Raw genomic sequence first — 23,763 nt, 5'->3', positions numbered from 1 at the left:
TGCTTCCTGAAGACCCTCTGGGGATATGGCCTCCTGCTGAGTGCCCTCCACCTCCTCCTCCCTCTTCTGGCAGCTTCTCCCGCTCTGTGATCTCCCTTCATCCTCTCGGTCTATGTTCCATGCCGAGGGGAAGCCCCACCCAGGCCACCAATGGGTGGAGGCAACTTCTTGGCAGCAGAATATTATCAGAAGCACGAAGATCGATGCAAAAGCAGCCAGAACACTCCCTGTAGATTACTGAAAGTTTGAACAACTCTAGAAACTCACCAAAAAAACAACTCCACCAGCAGCCAGAAGAAATAATCCACTAACGAACCTGTAACTCCCGTATGGTCCCTTTAAATAGCCCTGGTGGGGGAAGGGGGTCCTTCATGCCGTTTCATGTCCTGTTCGGCTGTTTGAGGTTAAGACAGGGCTTTGGTTTGATGCAAAATTGGAACGATGCTTCAAATCAGCGTCGCACCCTGATTCGAGTCATGATCTCTCTGCTCTGCGTGCTGCCAGCGGTCGGCAGGACTTGCTCAAACATCTTTATCAAGATGGCACCCTGCGCACTTCCCGCCGGGACTTAAACCCTGTTTCGGCAGCTTACGGGCCCGCGCAGTGCCTGAGAAACAGGTGCTCCTTGGCACAATTTAATCCCACCTTCAATTTAAAATCACTTACTCGATTTCTGCAACTCAGAAAGTTTATTCCTCAACATGCGATCTCTTCGTTCCAACTCAGCGACAACTTCTGAAACTGAAACAAGCAGAGATTAGGCACATTGCGAGGGGATGGTGGGATAGAGATAGTGATGGGGGAGGGGATAGGGTCAGTGATGGGGGAGGGGATAGGGTCAGTGATGGGGGAGGGGATAGGGTCAGTGATGGGGGAGGGGATAGGGTCAGTGATGGGGGAGGGGATAGGGTCAGTGATGGGGGAGGGGATAGGGTCAGTGATGGGGGAGGGGATAGGGTCAGTGATGGGGGAGGGGATAGGGTCAGTGATGGGGGAGGGGATAGGGTCAGTGATGGGGGAGGGGATAGGGTCAGTGATGGGGGAGGGGATAGGGTCAGTGATGGGGGAGGGGATAGGGTCAGTGATGGGGGAGGGGATAGGGTCAGTGATGGGGGAAGGGATAGGGTCAGTGATGGGGGAGGGGATAGGGTCAGTGATGGGGGAGGGGATAGGGTCAGTGATGGGGGAAGGGATAGGGTCAGTGATGGGGGAGGGGATAGGGTCAGTGATGGGGGAGGGGATAGGGTCAGTGATGGGGGAGGGGATAGGGTCAGTGATGGGAGAGGGGATAGGGTCAGTGATGGGGGAGGGGATAGAGTCAGTGATGGGGGAGGGGATAGGGTCAGTGATGGGGGAGGGGATAGGGTCAGTGATGGGGGAGGGGATAGGGTCAGTGATGGGGGAGGGGATAGGGTCAGTGGTGTTGGAAGGGATTGGAGTCAGTGATGGGGGAGGGGGACGGAGTCAGTGATGGGGGAGGGGGACGGAGTCAGTGATGGGGGAGGGGTGGGGGTGGGGGAGGGGATGGGAGTCAGGGGTGGGGAGAGGAGTCAGGGGTGGGGGTGGGGAGGGGAGTCAGGGGTGGGGAGGGGGGTCAGGGGTGGGGGAGGGGAGTCAGGGGTGGGGGAGGGGAGTCAGGGGTGGGGGAGGGGAGGGGAGTCAGGGGTGGGGAGGGGAGGGGAGTCAGGGGTGGGGGAGGGGAGTCATGGTTGGGGGAGGGGAGGGGAGTCAGGGGTGGGGGAGGGGAGTCAGGGGTGGGGGAGGGGAGTCAGGGGTGGGGGAGGGGAGGGGAGTCAGGGGTGGGGGAGGGGAGGGGAGTCAGGGGTGGGGAGTCAGGGGTGGGGTAGGGGATGGGAGTCAGTGATGGGGAGGGGGATGGGGTCAGTGATGGGGAGGGGGATGGGATCAGTGGTGGGGAGGGGGATGGGGTCAGTGATGGGGAGGGGGATGGGGTCAGTGATGGGGAGGAGGATGGGGTCAGTGATGGGGAGGAGGATGGGGTCAGTGATGGGGAGGAGGATGGGGTCAGTGATGGGGAGGGGGATGGGGTCAGTGATGGGGAGGGGGATGGGATCAGTGGTGGGTTTAGTGTCTGTGTTGGAGTTTGTTTTCTGTGCCTGCAGTACTGATGTTCTGCCAGCCAACGGCAGCAAAGCTCAGGATATTTCCAGCCTCTAACAGCAGCTTGTCGTGTAACAAAAATCATTGCCCTGCGGGCCTGTAAGATTAGCAGTGCTCAATTCACCAGCTCGGACAGACAGCCTAAAGGAAACGCAGTACAACAAAATATTTCAACTCGCACTCTGAAGAAACCCTTGGGTGAGATGACTGAGCGTGGGCAATATTTGTTCATCTGAATAACTTAACAGCTTTTCACAGGAGCATTTTTACTTTTCCTTTCTAAATATGTTTGTTCCATCAAAGTGATACATATCACTACTGGGAATCTCCCTCTACACTGTCCCATCAAACACTCCCAGGGCAGGTACAGCACGGGTTAGATACAGAGTAAAGCTCCCTCTACACTGTCCCATCAAACACTCCCAGGGCAGGTACAGCACGGGTTAGATACAGAGTAAAGCTCCCTCTACACTGTGCTCTCACTGGGTGGAGTTGGCCTCTATCGTACCAGTGGACTATTTCCTTTCCCCACATCAACTGTCATCATCATACTGTGCTACATTTGGCCAATCAGAAACACATTTTATGTGGTGGGCTCCTGTCCACTATGAACTGGATGGAAACGTCATGCAGGACTCTTCCAGCCAGCACACAGAGGAGACTTATCGTACCAGGGGCACTCCTGCCTCTCACTCAGAAGGTTGTCGGTTCAAACGCCCGTCCAGAGACCTGAGCCCATAATCCAGGCCGTCCCTCCAGTGCTGTACTGAGGGAGTGCTGCACTGTCAGAGTCGCCGTCTTTCTGATGAGACATTAAACCAATGCCTTGTCTGCCCTCTCAGGTGGACTATAAAATCCCATGGCACTATTTCAAAGTACAGCAGGGGAGTTCTCCCTGAGTCCTAGCCAGTATTTAGCCCTCAACCAACATCATTAAAGCAGATTATCTGATTGCTGTTTGTGGGATCTTGCTGTGCGCAAATTGGCCGCTGCATTTCCTACATCACAACAGTGACTACACTTTAAAACTACTTCTTTGGCTTTGAAGCGTTTTGGAGATGACCTGAGGATGTGAAAGTTGCTATATAAATGCAAGTTCATTCTTTCTGTGCTGGATTGGATGCCGATCTCAGATGCCAGTGTTTAACCCCCCCAGTGCCCCTTTGAAGATTCCTCCAGTAACTCACAGTTTGTCAGTCCAGACAGTTGGGTGCTGAAATCCGACTGTGTTTGCACGAGCTCGGCTGACGATTGTGAGACTGAAAAATGAGAGTGAAATCTGGTTACTTTCCATTTTTGACGCAATTTACACTCAATGCTCACCCCTAGATCGTATTATTAATAAGAAAAGTTAGTCCGTTATCTCAGAGTGTTTCAGCTGCCTTCTGAACTGCTGTGTGAGTCACATCATAAAAATCATAGATATTAGGACTGATCATTGACTTCATTCCTTGCTCCAACCTATGGTTCCAGGGTCCTTGTATCTCCTTGCCAGGGGGCAGGGCCCAGGGCCCAGTGCCAGTGCCAGTGGCCACTGCAATGATTCCCCCGTCTGCTACACCTGCTCCCAAAGTTCAGGTTCTGGCCTCTTTTCCCATTCTTTATGTTGAGTCACCTGATGAATAGATCCAATCATCTTTGCAGGACCAGCAGGGCCAATGCAAACCCAGGCTTGGGACACAACATGACCAGCAGAAACAGAACCAACATGCTCATGGGATTGAGAATCAGGACCAGTGGGGACGGGAGCTGGGGGAAGGGGATCAGTGGGGGCAGGGGCTGGGGGAAGGGAATCAGTGGGGACTGGAGGTGGGGGAAGGGAATCAGTGGGGATGGGAGCTGGGGGAAGGGAATCAGTGGGGGCAGGGGCTGGGGGAAGGGAGTCAGTGGGGACAGGGGGTGGGGGAAGGGGTTCAGTGGGGACAGGGGCTGGGGGAAGGGAGTCAGTGGGGACAGGGGGTGGGGGAAGGGGTTCAGTGGGGACAGGGGCTGGGGGAAGGGGTTCAGTGGGGACAGGGGGTGGGGGAAGGGGTTCAGTGGGGACAGGGGGTGGGGGAAGGGGTTCAGTGGGGACAGGGGCTGGGGGAAGGGGTTCAGTGGGGACAGGGGCTGGGGGAAGGGGTTCAGTGGGGACAGGGGGTGGGGGAAGGGGTTCAGTGGGGACAGGGGCTGGGGGAAGGGGTTCAGTGGGGACAGGGGCTGGGGGAAGGGGTTCAGTGGGGACAGGGGCTGGGGGAAGGGGTTCAGTGGGGACAGGGGCTGGGGGAAGGGAATCAGTGGGGACTGGACCTGGGGGAAGGGAATCAGTGGGGACAGGGGGTGGGGGAAGGGGTTCAGTGGGGACAGGGGCTGGGGGAAGGGGTTCAGTGGGGACAGGGGCTGGGCCTGTGTCTCAGAATAAATTAAACTCGGCATTCGTTGGCCCTTGTGAGAGAAATGTTCAAAAAGAACAGCTTATTTACCAATAAAACTGACTTCTCCTTTTTAACACCCTCTCTGTAAAATTATATCTTTTCTATTGTTAGAACTCGACCGAGTCCCCTAATTTGAATAGGTAAATGGGTGCGAGAGGGTGAGAGGGGGTGGGTGACCTTGGGGCTGAGCAGATTCCATTCCTGCTGCACCCCTCGGGGAGGGACCCCTCGGGGAGGGACCCCTCAGTGCGGGGAGTACGGGGGATGGAGGGAGAGTGCACATCGAACACAATGGGAAACGGGAAGGTCTGGGAGAGGACAGCGGCCCGATTGAAGGCGATGAGGACGTCTTTGTGGTTCTGTTACTGGACTAATAATTCAGAGAACATGAGTTCAAATCCAAATGGAGGTTTGAGAATTTGAATTCAATTTTTAAAAATGTGGAAATAAAAAGTTAGTACCGATTAAAAGTGACCATGACACCATCGGATTGTCGTGAAAACACAACTAGTTCATCGATGTCCCTTTAGGGAAGGAAGCCTGCCGTCCTTACCCGGTCTGGGTCTCTATGTGACTCCAGTCCCACACTAATGTGGTTGACTCTTAACTGCCCTCTGCTAGCAAGACACTCGTTTTCCCACCACCATCTTCTCAGGGCAACTAGGGATGGGCAATAAATACCGGCCTTGACAACGACACATTGAAGTTAGGTTTTTACCGGTAGGGGCTGTTCCAGAGGCGGAAGGATCAATGGTGACAACAACAGCATCAACCACAAAAATAACAACTTGTATTTATAAAACTTCCCAAGGCGTTTCACAGGAGCGTTATCAGACAAAAACTGACACCAAGACCAAGGAGACATTAGGACAGGTGACCAGACACTTGGACAAAGAGGTAGGTTTTAAGAAGAGTGGATGTGGGGAGGGCGTTGAGTGCAAGGTGGAGCATAGGAACAGAAGTAGGTCATTCAACCCCTCGAGTGCAATTAGATCATGACTGATCTGTACCTTAAATCTTGGTTCCGAAACCTTTAATACCCTTGCCTAACAAAAATCCGTCAATCTCAGTTTTGAAAAATTTTCAATTGACCCCCAGCCTCAAAAGCTTTTTGGGAGAGAGTTCCAGATTTCCACCACCCTTTGTGTGAAGAAGTGATTCCTGACATCACCCCTGAACGGCCTAGCTCTAATTTCAAGGTTATGCCTCCTTGTCCTGGACTCCCCCCACCAGATCTATCTTATCAAATCCTTTAATCATCTTAAACACCCCTTAATCTTCTATAGGAATACAAACCTAGTCTATGGGTGTCCTCATACAAGAAACACAGAAAGTTAACATGCAGGTACAGCAAGCAATTAGGAAGGCAAATGGTATGTTGGCCTTTATTGCAAGGGGGTTGGAGTACAAGAGTAAGGAAGTCTTGCTGCAATTGTACAGGGCTTTGGTGAGACCTCACCTGGAGTACTGTGTACAGTTTTGAAACATAGAAACATAGAAAATAGAAGCAGGATTAGGCCATTCGGCCCTTCGAGCCTGCTCCGCCATTCAATATGATCATGGCTGATCCTCTATCTCAATACCATATTCCCACTCTCTCCCCATACCCCTTGATGCCTTTTGTGTCTAGAAATCTATCTATCTCCTACTTAAATATATTCAGTGACTTGGCCTCCACAGCCTTCTGTGGTAGAGAATTCCACAGGTTCACCACCCTCTGAGTGAAGAAATTTCTCCTCATCTCAGTCCTAAATGTCCTACCCCGTATCCTGAGACTGTGACCCCTCGTTCTAGACCCCCCAGCCAGGGGAAACATCCCCCCTGCATCCAGTCTGTCTAGCCCTGTCAGAATTTTATATGTTTCAATGAGATCCTCTCTCAGTCTTAACTCAAGTGAATACAGGCCGAGTCAACCCAATCTCTCCTCATACGACAGTCCTGCCACCCCAGGAATCAGTCTGGTGAACCTTCACTGCACTCCCTCCATGGCAAGTATATCCTTTCTTAGGTAAGGAGACCAAAACTGTATACGGTACTCCAGGTGAGGTCTCACCAAAGCCCTGTACAATTGTAGTAAGACTTCCTTTCTCTTGTACAATAGAGTTATCCAATATAAAACCCCCAAAGAGTCATGGACAGAATCACACAGGATGTTGTGCCTTTGACCAGGCAAGTCTCAGCAGTGTGGGTGGAGTGGAAGATCTCGATCCTGGAGTGGTGGAGCAGTGAGGAGTTCAGTTGCAAGGCCACAATACATTCCAGGACCTTGGATAGAAAGAGACGACTGGAGAGAATGGAGGGAGCGATTGATAGCATTAAGGTTTGAAGGAGGAAGGGCAGTGTTGGAAGCCAGGGACAAGTTGGTGTCAGTGAGCACAGGACTGAGGGAGGATGTGGGAGGGAATCGAGAAAGGAGATGGTGGGCTTCATGTCAGGACATGGGCTGAGGAGAAAGTGGGGACAAAACACAGGACTTTAGCACCACTTAAAATAAAAACAGAAAATGCTGGAGAAGCTCAGCAAGTGAGGCAGCATCTGTGGAGAAAGAAACAGAGTTAATGTTTCAGGTCGAGGACCTTTCGTCAGAACTGGAAGATGTTAAAGAGTCAAAGAGTTTTTGAGCAAGTACAGAGTCAGGGAAAGGGAGGAGGGAGGGGAGGAAAGAACAAAAGGGAAGGTCTGTGCTAGGGTGGAGGGCAGAACCAGCACTAGCTGTCCGAAAAAATGGGAGCAGTGGTTCTGATCTGAAGTTATTGAAATCAGTGTTGAGTCCGGAAGGTTGTAAAGTGCCTAAACAGCAGTTTAACTTGTACTTCTTTCAATTTAGTGTACTGTATCCGCTGCACAAAATGCGGTCTCCTCTATATTGGGAAGACCAAATGCAGACTGGGTGATCGCTTTGCTGAACACTTCCGCTCTGTCCACAAGCATGACCCTGACCTGCCGGTCGCTTGCCATTTTAATTCCCCTTCCCACTCCGACTCTGACTTTTCTGTCCTCGGCCTCTTACACTGTTCCAATGAAGCTCAATGTAAGCTCGAGGAACAGCAGCTCATCTTTCATTTAGGCACTTTACAACTTTCCGGACTCAACATTGATTTCAATAACTTCAGATCAGAACCACTGCTCCTATTTTTTTGGTCAACTAGTGCTGGTAACGTTTCTGCTGCTGCCATTTACAGTTACTCCTGATCAATCTTTTCTTTCTTAATCTGTCCCATCACCACCTTCCTTGCCTTGCACCATCATCCCTTTTGTCATTTAATCACTCGTGCCCTCTACCCTATCACAGACATTCCCTTTATTTCCTCCCCTCCTCTACCTCCCCCCCCTTTCCCTGGCTCTGTACTTGCTCAAAAACTTTAACTCTTAACATCTTCCAGTTCTGACGAAAGGTCCTCGACCTGAAACATTAACTCTGTTTCTTTCTCCACAGATGCTGCCTCACTTGCTGAGCTTCTCCAGCATTTTCTGTTTTTATTTCAGATTTCCAGAATCCGCAGTATTTTACTTTTGATTTAACACCACTTACACCTTGGGCAATAATTAGACCAAACTAATCACACCTCCCACCAAAGAAAAGGTCAGAATCACTCAGAGTGAGTTCTCAGAGGTTTCCTTGAAATGGGGAACTTGTGGTTTCCTCTGCAATAAACTAACTAAACATAGAGCACAAACATCTCAAACCACGACTGAGAAAACAGAACATTGCTGCGAGGGGTTTTACGGGGCATTCAATTGTACAGGGCTTTGGTGAGACCTCATCTGGAGTACTGTGTACAGTTTTGGTCTCCTTATCTAAGGAAGGATATACTTGCCTTAGAGGCGGTGCAATGAAGGTTCACTAGATTAATTCCTGGGATGAGAGGGTTGTCCTTTGAGGAGAGATTGAGTAAAATGGGCCTATACTCTCTGGAGTTTAGAAGAATGAGAGGTGATCTCATTGAAACATGTAAGATTCTGAGGGGGCTTGACAGGGCAGATGCTGAGAGGTTGTTTCCCCTGGCTGGAGAGTCTAGAACTAGGGGGCATCGTCTCAGGATAAGGGGTCGGCCATTTAAGACTGAGATGAGGAGGAATTTCTTCACTCAGAGGGCTGTGAATCTTGGAATTCTCTACCCCAGAGGGCTTTGGATGCTGAGTCATTGAGTGTATTCATTGCTGAGATGGATATATTTTTGGACTCTAGGGGAATCAAGGGATATGGGGATTGGGCGGGAAAGTGGAGTTGAGTTCAAAGATCAGCTGTGATCTGATTGAATGATGGAGCAGGCTCGAGGGGCCATATGGCCTACTCCTGCTCTTATTTCTTATGTTATTATTCAGTGCCTGATCACACAGGAAAGCTTCATATTGAGAATCCTGGGTGATGGGCCAGGACCCAGAGCGTAGGGCTCCAGGAAGTTCGAAAAAATCACTTTCCCATTTCAGGTCAGCATCAAACATTCCCAGGGCAGGTACAATACGGGTTAGATACAGAGTAAAGCTCCCTCTACACTGTCCCATCAAACACTTCCAGGGCAGGTACATCACGGGTTAGATACAGAGTAAAGCTCCCTCTACACTGTCCCATCAAACACTCCCAGGGCAGGTACAACACGGGTTAGATACAGAGTAAAGCTCCCTCTACACTGTCCCATCAAACACTCCCAGGGCAGGTACAGCATGGATTAGATTTTGTTCTATTGAATAGCTGGATATTTTTCAGGTTCCCATCCCTTGCCCCGAGAATCGAGACTTACACTTGACGACACCGGCGATGAGGATGCCCACAGTTGCCAAGAGACAGAGAGCCAACAGGATGTAGAGCAGGACTGGCTGCTGCTTTTTGCCTGGACCTTGTTCTTATTGATGGGAGAAAAATAGGAAAGAAAATATTAGATGCTGGCTTAACGTTGCTTTGTGTAGGACTTCAAACCCTAAAGGATTGAGATAGGGCCGAACCGAAACCTTCCGAGATCAGCCTCGGTCACCAGGGACTGTCGGACAGCCAGAAGTGAAGTGCTGAACAGCAAATTTCAAACATCCATATACTTGTGAGATTGTTCGTGTGTCTGTGTGTCCGTGTGTGCATGTTTGTGTGCATGTGTGCATGTATGTGTGTGTGCATGTATGTATGTGTGCATGTATGTGTGTGTGTCCGTGTGTGAGTGTATGTTCGTGTGGTGGATTGCACTCTCCAATACGCTGCGGGAGGATTCCACAGTATAAGTCAGCTGCAGTATTATAGAATCATACAGCACAGAAGGAGGCCATTCAGCCCATCGTACCTGTGCTGGGTCTTTGAAAGAGCTATCCAATTAGTCCCATTCCCCTGCTCTTTCCCCATACCCCTGCAAGTGTTTTCCCTTCAAGTATTTATCCAATTCCCTTTTGAAAGTTACTGTTGAATCTGCTTCCATCGCCCCTTCAGGCAGTGAATTCCAGATTATCACAACTTGCTGCGTAAAAAAAATTTCCTCATCTCTTTTATGATTCTTTTGCCAATTACCTTAAATCTGTGTCCTCTGGTTACCGACCCTCCTGCCAATGGAAACAGTTTTGCCCCATCTACTCTATCAAAACCCTTCAGAATTTTGAACACCTCTATTAAATCTCCCCTTAACCTTCTCTGTTCTAAGGAGAACAATCCCAGCTTCTCCAGTCTCTCCACATAACTGAAGTCCCTAATCCCTGGAACCATTCTAGTAAATCTCCTCCGCACCCTCTCTAAGGCCTTGACATCCTCCCTAAAGTGTGGTGCCCAGAATTGAACACAATACTCCAGCTGAGGCCTAACCAGTGTTTTATAAAGGTTTAGCATAACTTCCTTGCTTTTGTACTCTATGCCTCTATTAATAAAGCCCAGGATCCCAGATGCTTTTTTAATATCCTTCTTCCTGCCACCTTCAATGATTTGTGTTGTGGAAATGCATAAAGAGATACTTGACCATATTAATGTAGCAATGCATGAAGGGATATTTGACCATATTAACTCTTTGTTAGCTCACATAATGGGGTAGCTACAGCACACACAGAGAAGCACAATTGTGTAATTATGTTTAAGCCTTGGTATGTTGATAATTAAGTTAGCTGAGCAGGTGCTTAGTACCGTCTGGCACCCCCTAGCAGATAAGGGTATTGCTGACCACAAAAATATAATGAGAATACAGTTTCTTGAAAGGCCATGTGGCCTTGAGACTGACTTCAGCCCTACTGATAACCAGGACAGAAATGTGGGGAGGATGAGAATGCTCAGGCCTACGAGGCCTATGTGCCAAGATAAAAAAGGGCTATGGATGTTCGGAGGGGGCAGGCTCACTACTTGATTGACTAACTACCTGAACCAATAAAGAATGTACGTGTACGCCCATATTCTATGACAGGTGGGCGTCGGTACTGAACTGTATAAACGTGAACTGTTTCTTGAACTCAGCGAAGACGTGGCCTCAACCATTGTTTGAGGTACACTTCCACTTGTATAAGTTTCTTAATAAATTCTCGCTTGTCTGAATTAAGTGTTTGGGAGTTAATGCATTGTATAGAATAAGGAATATTAAGTTTAAGTTTTCGACAGTGTACACACATCCTCAGGTCTCTCTGTTCCTGCACCCTCTTTAAAATTATACCAATATTGCCTCTCCTTGTTCTTCCTTCCAAAATGCATCACTGTGTGCTGCCCTCTTCAGGTCAGATTTTATCAGCAGTTCTGCCTAATCTCTGGCAGAAGAGGTTGGTGAAAGGTCGGGGAATTGGACCCGCTGGGCGCCGACCTTGGTGGGAAAGTCCCGGTTGGCCCAGTAAGGAGTGGAGCCTCCAGCCCATCCGTGTCAGAGAGGGTGGGGGGTTGGAGACTCTACGGCTCGGATTCCCTGTTCCCGACTCATAATGAACCTGGACTCATAAAGAATAAGGGAGGCGAGCATGCCCAGTGAGATGAAGCATGCCCGTCTCTAGAAGGGGGGAGGTGGGGCCCACAAAGAGGGGGGGAGGGCAGTCTGAACCTCTTAAATATGGGACTAAGGGAGGGACGATATGGGGAGGGGACCTACCTGGGGGGCTAGGCACCCACCCAGTAGTAGCCAGGTGCCAGAGTTTTGGGCAACATGGTTGGTGCCAAGATGCACCCATAGTGGCGTTGGTGCCACACTGCCCTGTGTAAATGAGATGCCCTCTGGCAGGGTCAGGGCTGGAGGGCACCGCTGGGCACAATTGCCAGGATCGTGGCCCAAGGCTATTTGGGACCAACATCTCAGAATCTGATTTTGTTTATCTCCCCAGGCCCACGTACTCAGCTGTGATTTTAAATTTAATTTGAAATCCTTATTTCTGAGTGAATTTGTCAAAATCAAACACTCCCAGGGCAGGTACAGCACGGGTTAGATACAGAGTAAAGCTCCCTCTACACTGTCCCATCAAACACTCTCAGGGCAGGTACAGGGTTAGATACAGAGTAAAGCTCCCTCTACACTGTCCCATCAAACACTCCCAGGGCAGGTACAGCACGGGTTAGATACAGAGTAAAGCTCCCTCTACACTGTCCCATCAAATACTCCCAGGGCAGGTACAGCACGGGTTAGATACAGAGTAAAGCTCTCTCTACACTGTCCCATCAAACACTCCCAGGGCAGGTACAGGGTTAGATACAGAGTAAAGCTCCCTCTACACTGTCCCATCAAACACTCTCAGGGCAGGTACAGGGTTAGATACAGAGTAAAGCTCCCTCTACACTGTCCCATCAAACACTCCCAGGGCAGGAACAGCACTAGTTAGATACAGAGTAAAGCTCCCTCTACACTGTCCCATCAAACACTCCCAGGGCAGGTACAGGGTTAGATACAGAGTAAAGCTCCCTCTACACTGTCCCATCAAACACTCTCAGGGCAGGTACAGGGTTAGATACAGAGTAAAGCTCCCTCTACACTGTCCCGATAATATGCCGCAGACGAGTGCCCTCACTATAGCAATGACATGCTTTCTACTCCCCACATTATGGCTCCGATATTTACTCGGGGCCGTAGAGAGCTTGGTGGGGGGGGTTTAGAGGGGGGAAGAATTTCCGGATAGGAAACTCGAACTTCCTGACGATTTTGATGTCAGGGCACCGTTTACGTTTTTTCAATGGGTTTCCCACCTGACAGACGGCCAGGTTGACAGGCTGGCTCCCTGTTTGGATGGGGAGCGGATGACAGGTAAGTGGGACATCGTTGGGGGTGGGGGTGGGGTGGTGAGTGGGTAGATTGGGCCGGATATCGGAAGGGGGGTGGGTCATCGGTGGGGGGGGGGGGAGGTGGAGTTTGGTGATTGTGGAGGGATGTCGGAGATAGTGGGGTGGAGTCGGACATGGCGGGGGGAGATTGGCCGATCACGTGTGGGGGATCGCGGCAGGTGAGCTTGTTGGGCCTGGGGGAAACATTCCTGCTCCTCCGGGCCCACTAACAGTGCAATAAAGGCACTTACCTGTTGGTCCGGACCCTCTCGCCTCCTCTTACGTTGGGTGAAGCAAAAACCATTAAAATGGAGGCCTCCTTAAAAGATTTCACTGACCGACCCCGCCTCCTGAGAGCAGATTGGTCGCCTGCCCCTCGTCCCGGCTCCGTTAAAACCGGAAGAGGGTGGGTTGGGGTCGGGTTTTACATTTTTTTACCTTCCCACCTGCCCCCAACCCACCCGTCCTTGAGGGTTGAAATTATCCCCCAAGCCTCTCAGTAACCAGTGTCGAGTTCGGAGACAATTTTGTGTCAGGGCCTATGACCACGATAAACCCGGCCTAAATTACTTTCCCGTCGAACCCTCCTGCACCAGTGGAGAGTTTCATCCCACCAGGGCCCAGCGCTGAAAGGATTCCATATCCAAGACCACCTTCTCTGCAATTTTTAAAAGTAGTGCTAACAATGAGACTCCAACACAAGCAGAGAGAGAGAGTGTGAGGCCTGTTAAGTCAGGCCTTGCTACTGAGGAAGGAAATAAACCACGGAAGAGAGATCCACCTGGATTGGATCCTGGACTCGAGTCGCTCGGTCTGGTGCTTCTGTCGATGATCAGAGGGGGAGGGGGACATTTCTCCCGATCGTTTTCGTAGCCTGCAATTTCAGAAACAGATCACTGAGTGAGAAGAATATGTTGGTTTTTTTTTCCCCTGATTTAACAATTAAATCCGCAATCATTTCAAAACCTGATTTGGTGTCAGCCTTGGTTCAGTGGGTGGCACTCTTGCCCCTAAGAGGTGGTGGGTTCGAGCCCCACTCCAGAGGCTTGAGCACATAATCCAGGCCGACACTTCAGTGCAGTACTGAGGGAGTGCTGCATCGTCAGAGGTGCCGTCTTTCGGCTGAGATCTTAAACAGAGGTCCTTCTTAGGTGGACGTAAAAGAGCCCACGGCACTATTACGAAGAAGAGTTCTCCCCGTTGTCCTGGCCAATTTTTATCCCTCAACCGACATCACTAAAAACAGATTATCTGCTCATTATCTCATTGTTGTTTGTGGGATCTTGCTGTGCGCAAATTGGCTGCTGCGTTTCCTACATTACAACAGTGACTGCACTTCAAAAGTACTTCATTGGCCGTGCAGCGTCTGGGGGCGTCCTGAGGTCCTGAAAGGCGCTGTAGGAATACGAGTTCTTTCTTTCTTTCTTCTTTTAAATTTGAAATTCCGCTCGGCCTCCTTGCACACTTGGGTTTGCAGCTTGAACTGTGGATCTGACTGTACGGGAGACTAGCACTCGGGCCCTTTGATTGAGGTGAATTTTCCCGTCTTTCACCAATATCCCTCAAGCCCTTCTCTCTCCAGAAACACATTCCGTTGTCCCTTCAGCCACTTGCCTGACAAGTTTTTATTCCCCAAACCTGATTCATCTTCTCAGTTTCCCGTTTTTATTCTGGTCCCGTCGAACAATCCACTAAATCCTATGACAGGGCCGCCCTTATATATAAATACATTAGAAACATAGAAAATAGGAGCAAGAGTAGGCCATTCGGCCCCTCGGGCCTGCTCCGCCATTCAAAATGATCATGGCTGATCGTCTAACTCAGTACCCTGTTCCCGCTTTTTCCCCATATCCCTTGATCCCTTTAGCATTAAGAAATATATCTATCGCCTTCTTGAATACATCTAATGACTTGGCCTCCACTGCCTTCTGTGGTAGAGAATTCCACAGTTTCACCACCCTCTGAGTGAAGAAATTTCTCCTCATCTCCGTTCTAAACCCTGTATCCTGAGACTGTGACCCCTGGTTCTGGACTCCCCAGACATCGGGAACATCCTCCCTGCATCTAGTCTGTCTAGCCCTGTTAGAATTTTATATGTTTCGATGAGATCACCTCTCATTCTTCTAAACTCTAGTGAATATAGGCCTAGTCGACCCAATCTCTCCTCATACGTCAGTCCTGCCATCCCAGGAATCAGTCTGGTAAACCTTTGTTGCACTCCCTCCATGGAAAGCATATCCTTCCTCAGATAAGGAGACCAAAACTGCACACAATACTCCAGATGTCGTCTCACCAAGACCCTGTATAACTGCAGTAAGACATCCTTGCCCATGTACTCAAATCCTCCTGCAATGAAGGCCAACATACCATTCGCCTTCCTAACTGCTTGCTGCACCTGAATGCTCGCTTTCAGCGACTGGTGTACAGCAAGCCTCTCGCCCAAATTCATTGACAGTTCATCCACTAAATCCTTTCCCTCCCAGTTGAATTGTGCAGCGTCACCTGTCTGAGCTGGGATAGCCTTCACCTTATCTTCATTCTGCAATTAACTGCTGCAGAGCATTTTATGATCAATCCACCTGCACAGTTGGTGGCCCATAGTTTATTCCTAAGTTTGGTCCTTTCAGTGTGTTTGAATGCAGCAAATATCAAAAACAATTTGAATTTATACAGAGCCTTCAACCTAGTAAAACGACTCAAGGCGCTTCACAGGAGCTGTAATCAGTCAAAAATTTGACATTGATCCAAAGTAGGAGGTATTAGGACAAGTGACCAAAAGCTTGTTCAAAGAGGTAGGTTTTAATCAGAGAGAAGTGCAGGGTCAGAGAGGTTCAGGAAGGGAATTCCAGAGCTTAGGGCCTAGACAGCTGAAGGTACAGCCACCAATGGTGGGGCAAAGGAAGTGGGGGATGTGCAAGAGACCAGAATTGGAGGAACGCAGAGTTCGTGGAGGGTTGTAGGGATGGAGGTGGTTACAGAGATAGGGAGGGCCTGGAGTGATTTGAACATGAGGATGAGAAATTTAAAGTCGAGGTGCTGGACCAGGAGCCAAGGTTGGTCAGCGAGCACAGGGGGTGATGGGTGAACGGGACTTGGTGCGAGTCAGGACATGGGCAGCAGAACTTTGAATGAGCTCAAGTTTACGGAGGGTGGAAGGTGGGAGGCCGGCCGGACGTGCATGGGAATAGTCGAATCTAGAGACTAAAGCATGGATGAAGGTTTCAGCAGAAGATGGGCTGAGGCGGGGACGGAGATGGGCAATGTTACGGAGGTGATATGATTTTGAGTGCAGCTACTATTTTACAGTTCTTTGTGTTAATGTCCCCCATTCTCTGTTATGCACACATATTAATCTCTATCCACAGTCACTATTGAAACTCTGTCAACTCTCATTTCTTAAACGCTGCCAGAAGCAAGGGACAGCACCTCCCAAACTCGCGACCTCTACCACCTAGAAGGACAGGGGCAGCAGGCACATGGGAACAACACCACCTGCACGTTCCCCTCCAAGTCACACAACATCCCGACTTGGAAATATATCGCCGTTCCTTCATTGTCGCTGGGTCAAAATCCTGGAACTCCCTACCTAACAGCATTGTGGGAGAACCTTCACCACACGGACTGCAGCGGTTCAAGAAGGCGGCTCACCACCATCTTCTCAAGGGCAATTAGGGATGGGCAATAAATGCCGGCCTTGCCAGCGACGCCCACATCCCATGAACGAATAAAAAAAACATTTTGGTAGCGTTTAAGGAACTGGAGTTGATAAGAGCTCAATATTGAAACGGTTGTTACAGGAGCATTCAGAGCAACTTAGGAGGCTCTTAAACAGATATGAAGCTTTAGGTTCCTGCGGGGAAATGGTGACTCTGGGTAGGGCCATCAAACCAATATCAATGGCACCAAAATACAAGAGATGCCTCATGGGCGGAGAGATTAGCAGTATAGCTAGAAACGCAGTAGTGAGAGGGGATTCAATACTTAGAGAATATTTTGCAGTCCAGGCCGGCAACAACAACAACAACTTGCATTTATTTGGTGCCCTTAATGTGATAAAAAGCCCCAAGGCGTTTCACAGGAGCGTTAATAAACAAAATTTGACACTTAGCCAAAGAAGGAGATCTTAGCACAGGTGACCAAAAGCTTGGTCAAAGAGGTGCAGGAGAGCCTTAAAGGCAGAAAGAAAGAAAGACTTGCATTTATCTAGCGTTTTTCACCACCTCAGGACGTCCCAAAGCGCTTTACAGCCAATGAAGTATTTTTGAAGTGTAGTCACTGTTATAATGTAGGAAATATGCGCACAGCAAGATCCCACAAACAGCAATTTGATAACGACTAGATAATCTGTTTTAGTGATGCTGTTTGAGGGATAAATATTGGTCAGGACACCGGGGATAACTCCCCTCCTTTTCTTCGAATAGTGCTGTGGGATCTCTCACGTCCACCTGAGAGGACAGACGGGGCCTCGGTTTAACGTCTCATCCAAAAGACGGCACCTCCAACAATGCAGCACTCCCTCAGTACTGCACTGGAGTGTCAGCCTAGATTTTGTGCTCAAGTCTCTGGAGTGGGACTTGAGAGAGAGGTACAGAGGCAGAGAGGTTTAGAGAAGGAATTCCAGAGCTTAGGGCCTAGACAGCCGAAGGCACGGCCGCCAATGGCACAGCGAAGGAAATTGGGGATGCACAAGAGGCCAGAATGTGAGGAACACAGTGTTCTAGGAGGGTTGTAGGGCTGGAGGAGGTTACAGAGATAGGGAAGGGCGAGGCCATGGAGGGATTTCAACATGAGGATAAGAATTTCAAAATTGAGGCGTTGCTGGACCGGGAACCAATGTAGGTCAGTGAGCACAGGGGTGATGGGTGAACGGGACTTGGTGCGAGTTAGGATACGGGCAGCAGAGTTTTGGATGAGCTCAAGTTTATGGAGGATGGAAGATGGGAGGCCGGCCAGGAGACCATTGGAATAGTCAAGTCTAGAGGTAACAAAGGCATGGATGAGGGTTTCAGCAGATGGGCTGAGGCAGGGGCGGAGACGAGCAATGTTTCGGAGGTGGAAGTAGGCGGTCTTGGTGATGGAGGGAATATGAGGTTGGAAGCTCATCTCAGGGTCAAATAGGATACCAAGGTTGCAAACAGCCTGTTTCAGCCTGAGGCAACGTCCAGGGAGAGGAATGGAGTCAGTGTCTAGGGATCAGAGTTTGGGGACTGAAGAAAATGGCTATTGGTCTTCCCCATATTTAATTGGAAGAAATTTCTGTTCATCCAGTACTGGATGTCAGACAAGCAATGTGACAAATCTGAGGCAGTGGAGGGGTCGAGAGAGGTGGTGGCGAGGCAGAGCTGGGTGTCATCAGCGTACGCGTGGAATCTGACGTGTTTTTGGATGATGTCGCCGAAGGGCAGCATGTAGATGAGATTAAGAGGGGGCCAAGGATAGATCCTCAGGGGACTCCAGAGGTAACGGTGCAGGAGTGGGAAGAGAAGCCATTGCAGGTGATTCTCTGGCTACTACTGGATAGATAAGAATGGAACCAGGTGAGGGCAGTCCCACCCAGCTGGACAGTGGAGGAGAGGCGTTGGAGGATGGTGTGGTCAACCGTGTCAAAGGCTGTAGACAGGTCGAGAAGGATGAGGAGGGATAGTTTACCATCGTCACAGTCACATAGAATGTCATCTGTGACTTTGATCAGTGTACAGGGCTGGAAACCTGATTGGAGGGATTCAAACATGGGTTGTGGGAAAGATGGGCACGGATTTGGGAGGTGACAACACGTTCAAGGACTTTGGAGAGGAAAGGGAGGTTGGAGATGGGGCGGTAGTTTGCAAGGACAGAAGGATCAAGGGTAGGTTTTTGAAGAGTGGGGTGATGACGGCAAACTTGAAAGGGAGGGGAACAGTACCAGAGGAGAGGGAACCGTTAACAATAGCAGGAGGCAGGAATGGAAGTTGGGTGGTCAGTGGGAATAGGGCCGATGGAACAGGCGATGGGTCTCAGTGACAAAACGAACTCGGAGAGGGCTTGAACGGAAGATAGGAGAGAAACTAGAGAAAGATGCGAGTTCAGGGCTAGGGCAGGAGGGAACCTTAGGGGAAGTTTGGCTCGGTGGGCCGGGGGAGGGAGGGAAGCAGCAGAGGCAGCTGAACGGATGGTCTCAACCTTAGTGACAAAGAAGCCCATGAGCTCCTCGCACTTGTTGTTGGAGGTTAGGGTGGAGGGGGCAGGGGAGAGGGGTTTAAGAAGACGGTTTGTAGTGAAGAGAAGCCGGGGGTTATCTTTGCATTCCAGGATAATTCTGGAATAGTGAGCAGTTTTGGCAGAGGAGAGCAGGTCCCGATAGTGCTTTATGTGGTCCAGTCAGATCTGGCAGTCCTGGATGCTTTGTTGCCTCCCAGGTACTTGGGTAAGGGACATATCGAATAGACTTTTTAGTACAAGGGCAGGGCGAGCAACCAGTTTTCATGCTCTCTGTGGTTCCGAAGATACAGTTAAAGACAGACCTGAAGTCCTACAAGATGAATTTTAGGAATCAAGTTTAGGTGCAGGAGTTCCCGGGTGGGAATCTCAGGATTACTTCTCCAGCTGTGGGCGAGAATAGGGAAGGCCCGGAGGATTAGGGAATTCGATGCATGGCTAAAGGAGTTGACAGGATCAGGAGGAGGGATTCCCCTTTGTTGGGCAGTGGGACCAGTCCTGGGACAGATTCTGCTGTGATGGGTTACATCTGAACAAGGGGATTGGCAGAACGGTTAAATAGGGAAATGAGGAGGTTTTTAAACTAGGAACGAGGGGGGCTGGGTGAGTAAAAACAAGGTTTAGCTAATGGAGGAAGGAGAAATAGATGAGGATAATATTAAGCAGAAAACAATTTAGCAAGAAGGCAGAGAGAAACTTAGAATAAACAATAAAGCAGAGAGAGAGATCCACCTGGATTTGATCCTGGGCTCAGATTCCTTGGTCTGTTGTTCCGGTCTGCAAGAGGAGGGGGCGGGCGACTGTTCAGACCCCTCTCCGGGTTGGTTTCATAGGCTGTAATTTCAGAAACAGATCACTGAGTGAAACTGGACAAGAACGGAGAATAAACACATATTTGGGAGGGATAGAAAAGATAAGAAAGGAGGGGGAGTGATAATATTGGGGAAAGAGGGACAATTTGCCGTGGAGATGCTGTAGGTAAGGAAGGGGCCACAGTATCAATGAGGTTGGAGCTGAAAGATGAAAAGGGGTTTGTTCCTTTAGTGGGTTATTACACACCTCCAAATGGTGGGAAGGAAATGGAAGAGAGAATCTGCAGTCAGATTAGAGAGATGAGTGGGAATAACAAAATTATTGTTGTGCGTTAGAAACGTAGAAACATAGAAAAATAGGAGCAGGAGTAGGCCATTCGGCCCTTCGAGCCTGCTCCGTCATTCAATATGATCATGGCTGATCCTCTATCTCAATACCATATTCCCACTCTCTCCCCATACCCCTTGATGCCTTTTGTGTCTAGAAATCTATCTAGCTCCTTCTTAAATATATTCAGTGACTTGGCCTCCACTGCCTTCTGTGGTAGAGAATTCCACAGGTTCACCACCCTCTGAGTGAAGAAATTTCTCTTCATCTCAGTCCTAAATGTCCTACCCCGTATCCTGAGACTGTGACCCCTCGTTCTGGACCCCCCAGCCAGGGGAAACATCCTCCCTGCATCCAGTCTGTCTAGCTCTGTCAGAATTTTATACGTTTCAATGAGATCCCCTCTCATTCTGCTAAACTCGAGTGAATACAGGCCGAGTCGACCCAATCTCTCCTCATACGACAGTCCCACCATCCCAGGAATCAGTCTGGTGAACCTTTGCTGCACTCCCCCTATGGCAAGTATATCCTTTCTTAGGTAAGGAGACCAAAACTGCACACAATACTCCAGGTGTGGTCTCACCAAGGCCCTGTATAACTGCAGTAAGTTACTTTAATTATTAATTTATCGATTGGGACAGAGAGTGAGTAAATGAAGAATGGGAATGGGATTCCCGCAATGTGTAGAGGTCGTCATCCTCAAGCAGCCCACAGGGATGAAGGGGTTTCTGGATGTGGTGAAATAGATCAGCAAGATGAGCTAAATGTGGCAATAGTGATCATAATATGATAAGATCCAATTAGAAATGGAAAAGTCAGTACAAAAACAGGACGACCAGATTGGATTGGGGCAGATTGTACAAAGACGAGGAGTGAGTTAGCTGAGGTGAGGTGAAAGGGATAATTGATACACAGTGGGATTTATTTTAAAAAGCATGGCGGTTGGGGATAGAAAACCCTTTGTCACTTTTTTACTTTTACTCATTGCCCCTTTTCCCCTCCCTGCTCTGCTGAAGGTGCTGGGTCTCCCGGGGATACAGTCCATCAGCCTCGACTGATACCCCACCCCAGTGTGAACCTTCACAGGGCTGTGGGTTCCTGACCCTCACCAGAAATCCACGTTAAAGCTGGACACACACACACTCACACACAAACAGATACTTACACACCCACACACGCACACACTCACACACAAACAGATACTTACACACCCACACACACACACACACTCACACACAAACAGATACTTACACACCCACACACGCACACACTCACACACAAACAGATACTTACACACCCACACACGCACACACTCACACACAAACAGATACTTACACACCCACACACACACACACACTCACACACAAACAGATACTTACACAACCACACACGCACACACTCACACACAAACAGATACTTACACACCCACACACACACACACAAACAGATACTTACACACCCACACACGCACACACTCACACACAAACAGATACTTACACACCCACACACACACACACTCACACACAAACAGATACTTACACACCCACACACGCACACACTCACACACAAACAGATACTTACACACCCACACACACACACACACACAGATACTTACACACCCACACACGCACACACTCACACACAAACAGATACTTACACACCCACACACCCACACACACACACACAGATACTTACACACCCACACACGCACACACTCACACACAAACAGATACTTACACACCCACACACACACACACTCACACACAAACAGATACTTACACACCCACACACGCACACACTCACACACAAACAGATACTTACACACCCACACACTCACACACAAACAGATACTTACACACCCACACACGCACACACTCACACACAAACAGATACTTACACACCCACACACACACACACACAAACAGATACTTACACACCCACACACGCACACACTCACACACAAACAGATACTTACACACCCACACACACTCACACTCACACACAAACAGATACTTACACACCCACACACGCACACACTCACACACAAACAGATACTTACACACCCACACACACACACACACACAGATACTTACACACCCACACACGCACACACTCACACACAAACAGATACTTACACACCCACACACGCACACACTCACACACAAACAGATACTTACACACCCACACACGCACACACTCACGCACAAACAGATACTTACACACCCACACACGCACACACTCACACACAAACAGATACTTACACACCCACACACGCACACACTCACGCACAAACAGATACTTACACACCCACACACGCACACACTCACGCACAAACAGATACTTACACACCCACACACGCACACACTCACACACAAACAGATACTTACACACCCACACACGCACACACTCACGCACAAACAGATACTTACACACCCACACACGCACACACTCACGCACAAACAGATACTTACACACCCACACACGCACACACTCACTCACAAACAGATACTTACACACCCACACACGCACACACTCACGCACAAACAGATACTTACAAACCCACACACGCACACACTCACGCACAAACAGATACTTACACACCCACACACGCACACACTCACGCACAAACAGATACTTACACACCCACACACGCACACACTCACACACAAACAGATACTTACACACCCACACACGCACACACTCACACACAAACAGATACTTACACACCCACACACGCACACACTCACGCACAAACAAATACTTACACACCCACACACGCACACACTCACGCACAAACAGATACTTACACACCCACACACGCACACACTCACACACAAACAGATACTTACACACCCACACACGCACACACAAACATATACTTACACACCCACACACAGACACAAACAGATACTTACACACCCACACACACTCTCACACACAAACAGACACTTAAACACCCACACACGCACACACTCACACACAAACAGATACTTACACACCCACACACCCACACACACAAACATATACTTACACACCCACACACACTCACACACACAAATACTTACACACCCACACCCACACTCACACACAAACAGATACTTACGCACCCACACACACTCAAACAGATACTTACACACCCACACACACACACTCACACACAAACAGATACTTACACACCCACACACACACAAACAGATACTTACACAGCTACACACACACAAACAGATACTTACACACACACACACACACTCACACACAGATACTTACACACCCACACACACACTCACACACAAACAGATCCTTACACACCCACACACACACACTCACACACAAACAGATACTTACACACCCACACACACACACGCAAACAGATACTTACACACCCACACACACACTCACACACAAACAGATCCTTACACACCCACACACACACACTCACACACAAACAGATACTTACACACCCACACACACACTCACACACAAACATATACTTACACACCCACACACACACACACAAACAGATACTTACACACCCACACACACAAACAGATACTTACACACCCACACACGCACACACTCATGCACAAACAGATCCTTACACACCCACACACACACACTCACACACAAACAGATACTTACACACCCACACACACACACACACACAAACAGATACTTACACACCCACACACACACTCACACAAACAG

At 49.3% G+C, this 23,763-nt stretch overlaps 1 protein-coding gene across 1 annotated transcript in view; it reads right to left on the bottom strand.

Annotated features, from left to right (window-relative positions):
* LOC137304251 (C-type lectin domain family 10 member A-like) overlaps positions 1-23,763 on the bottom strand; it is a 45,472-nt gene that overhangs the window by 16,599 nt on the left and 5,110 nt on the right. Inside the window, exons 2-6 of the mRNA XM_067972805.1 lie at positions 19,651-19,752; positions 13,505-13,597; positions 9,278-9,379; positions 3,309-3,380; positions 667-741 (exon numbers count right to left, since the gene is read on the bottom strand). Coding sequence (XP_067828906.1) covers positions 667-741; positions 3,309-3,380; positions 9,278-9,379; positions 13,505-13,597; positions 19,651-19,752 — 444 coding nt within the window. The remainder of the gene's footprint in view (positions 1-666; positions 742-3,308; positions 3,381-9,277; positions 9,380-13,504; positions 13,598-19,650; positions 19,753-23,763) is intronic.

Source organism: Heptranchias perlo, chromosome 37 (assembly GCF_035084215.1).
Source record: "Heptranchias perlo isolate sHepPer1 chromosome 37, sHepPer1.hap1, whole genome shotgun sequence".
Lineage (NCBI taxonomy): Eukaryota > Metazoa > Chordata > Chondrichthyes > Hexanchiformes > Hexanchidae > Heptranchias > Heptranchias perlo.
Note: the sequence above shows the minus strand (reverse complement) of the source record. Positions and strands in the feature narration are given on the sequence as shown.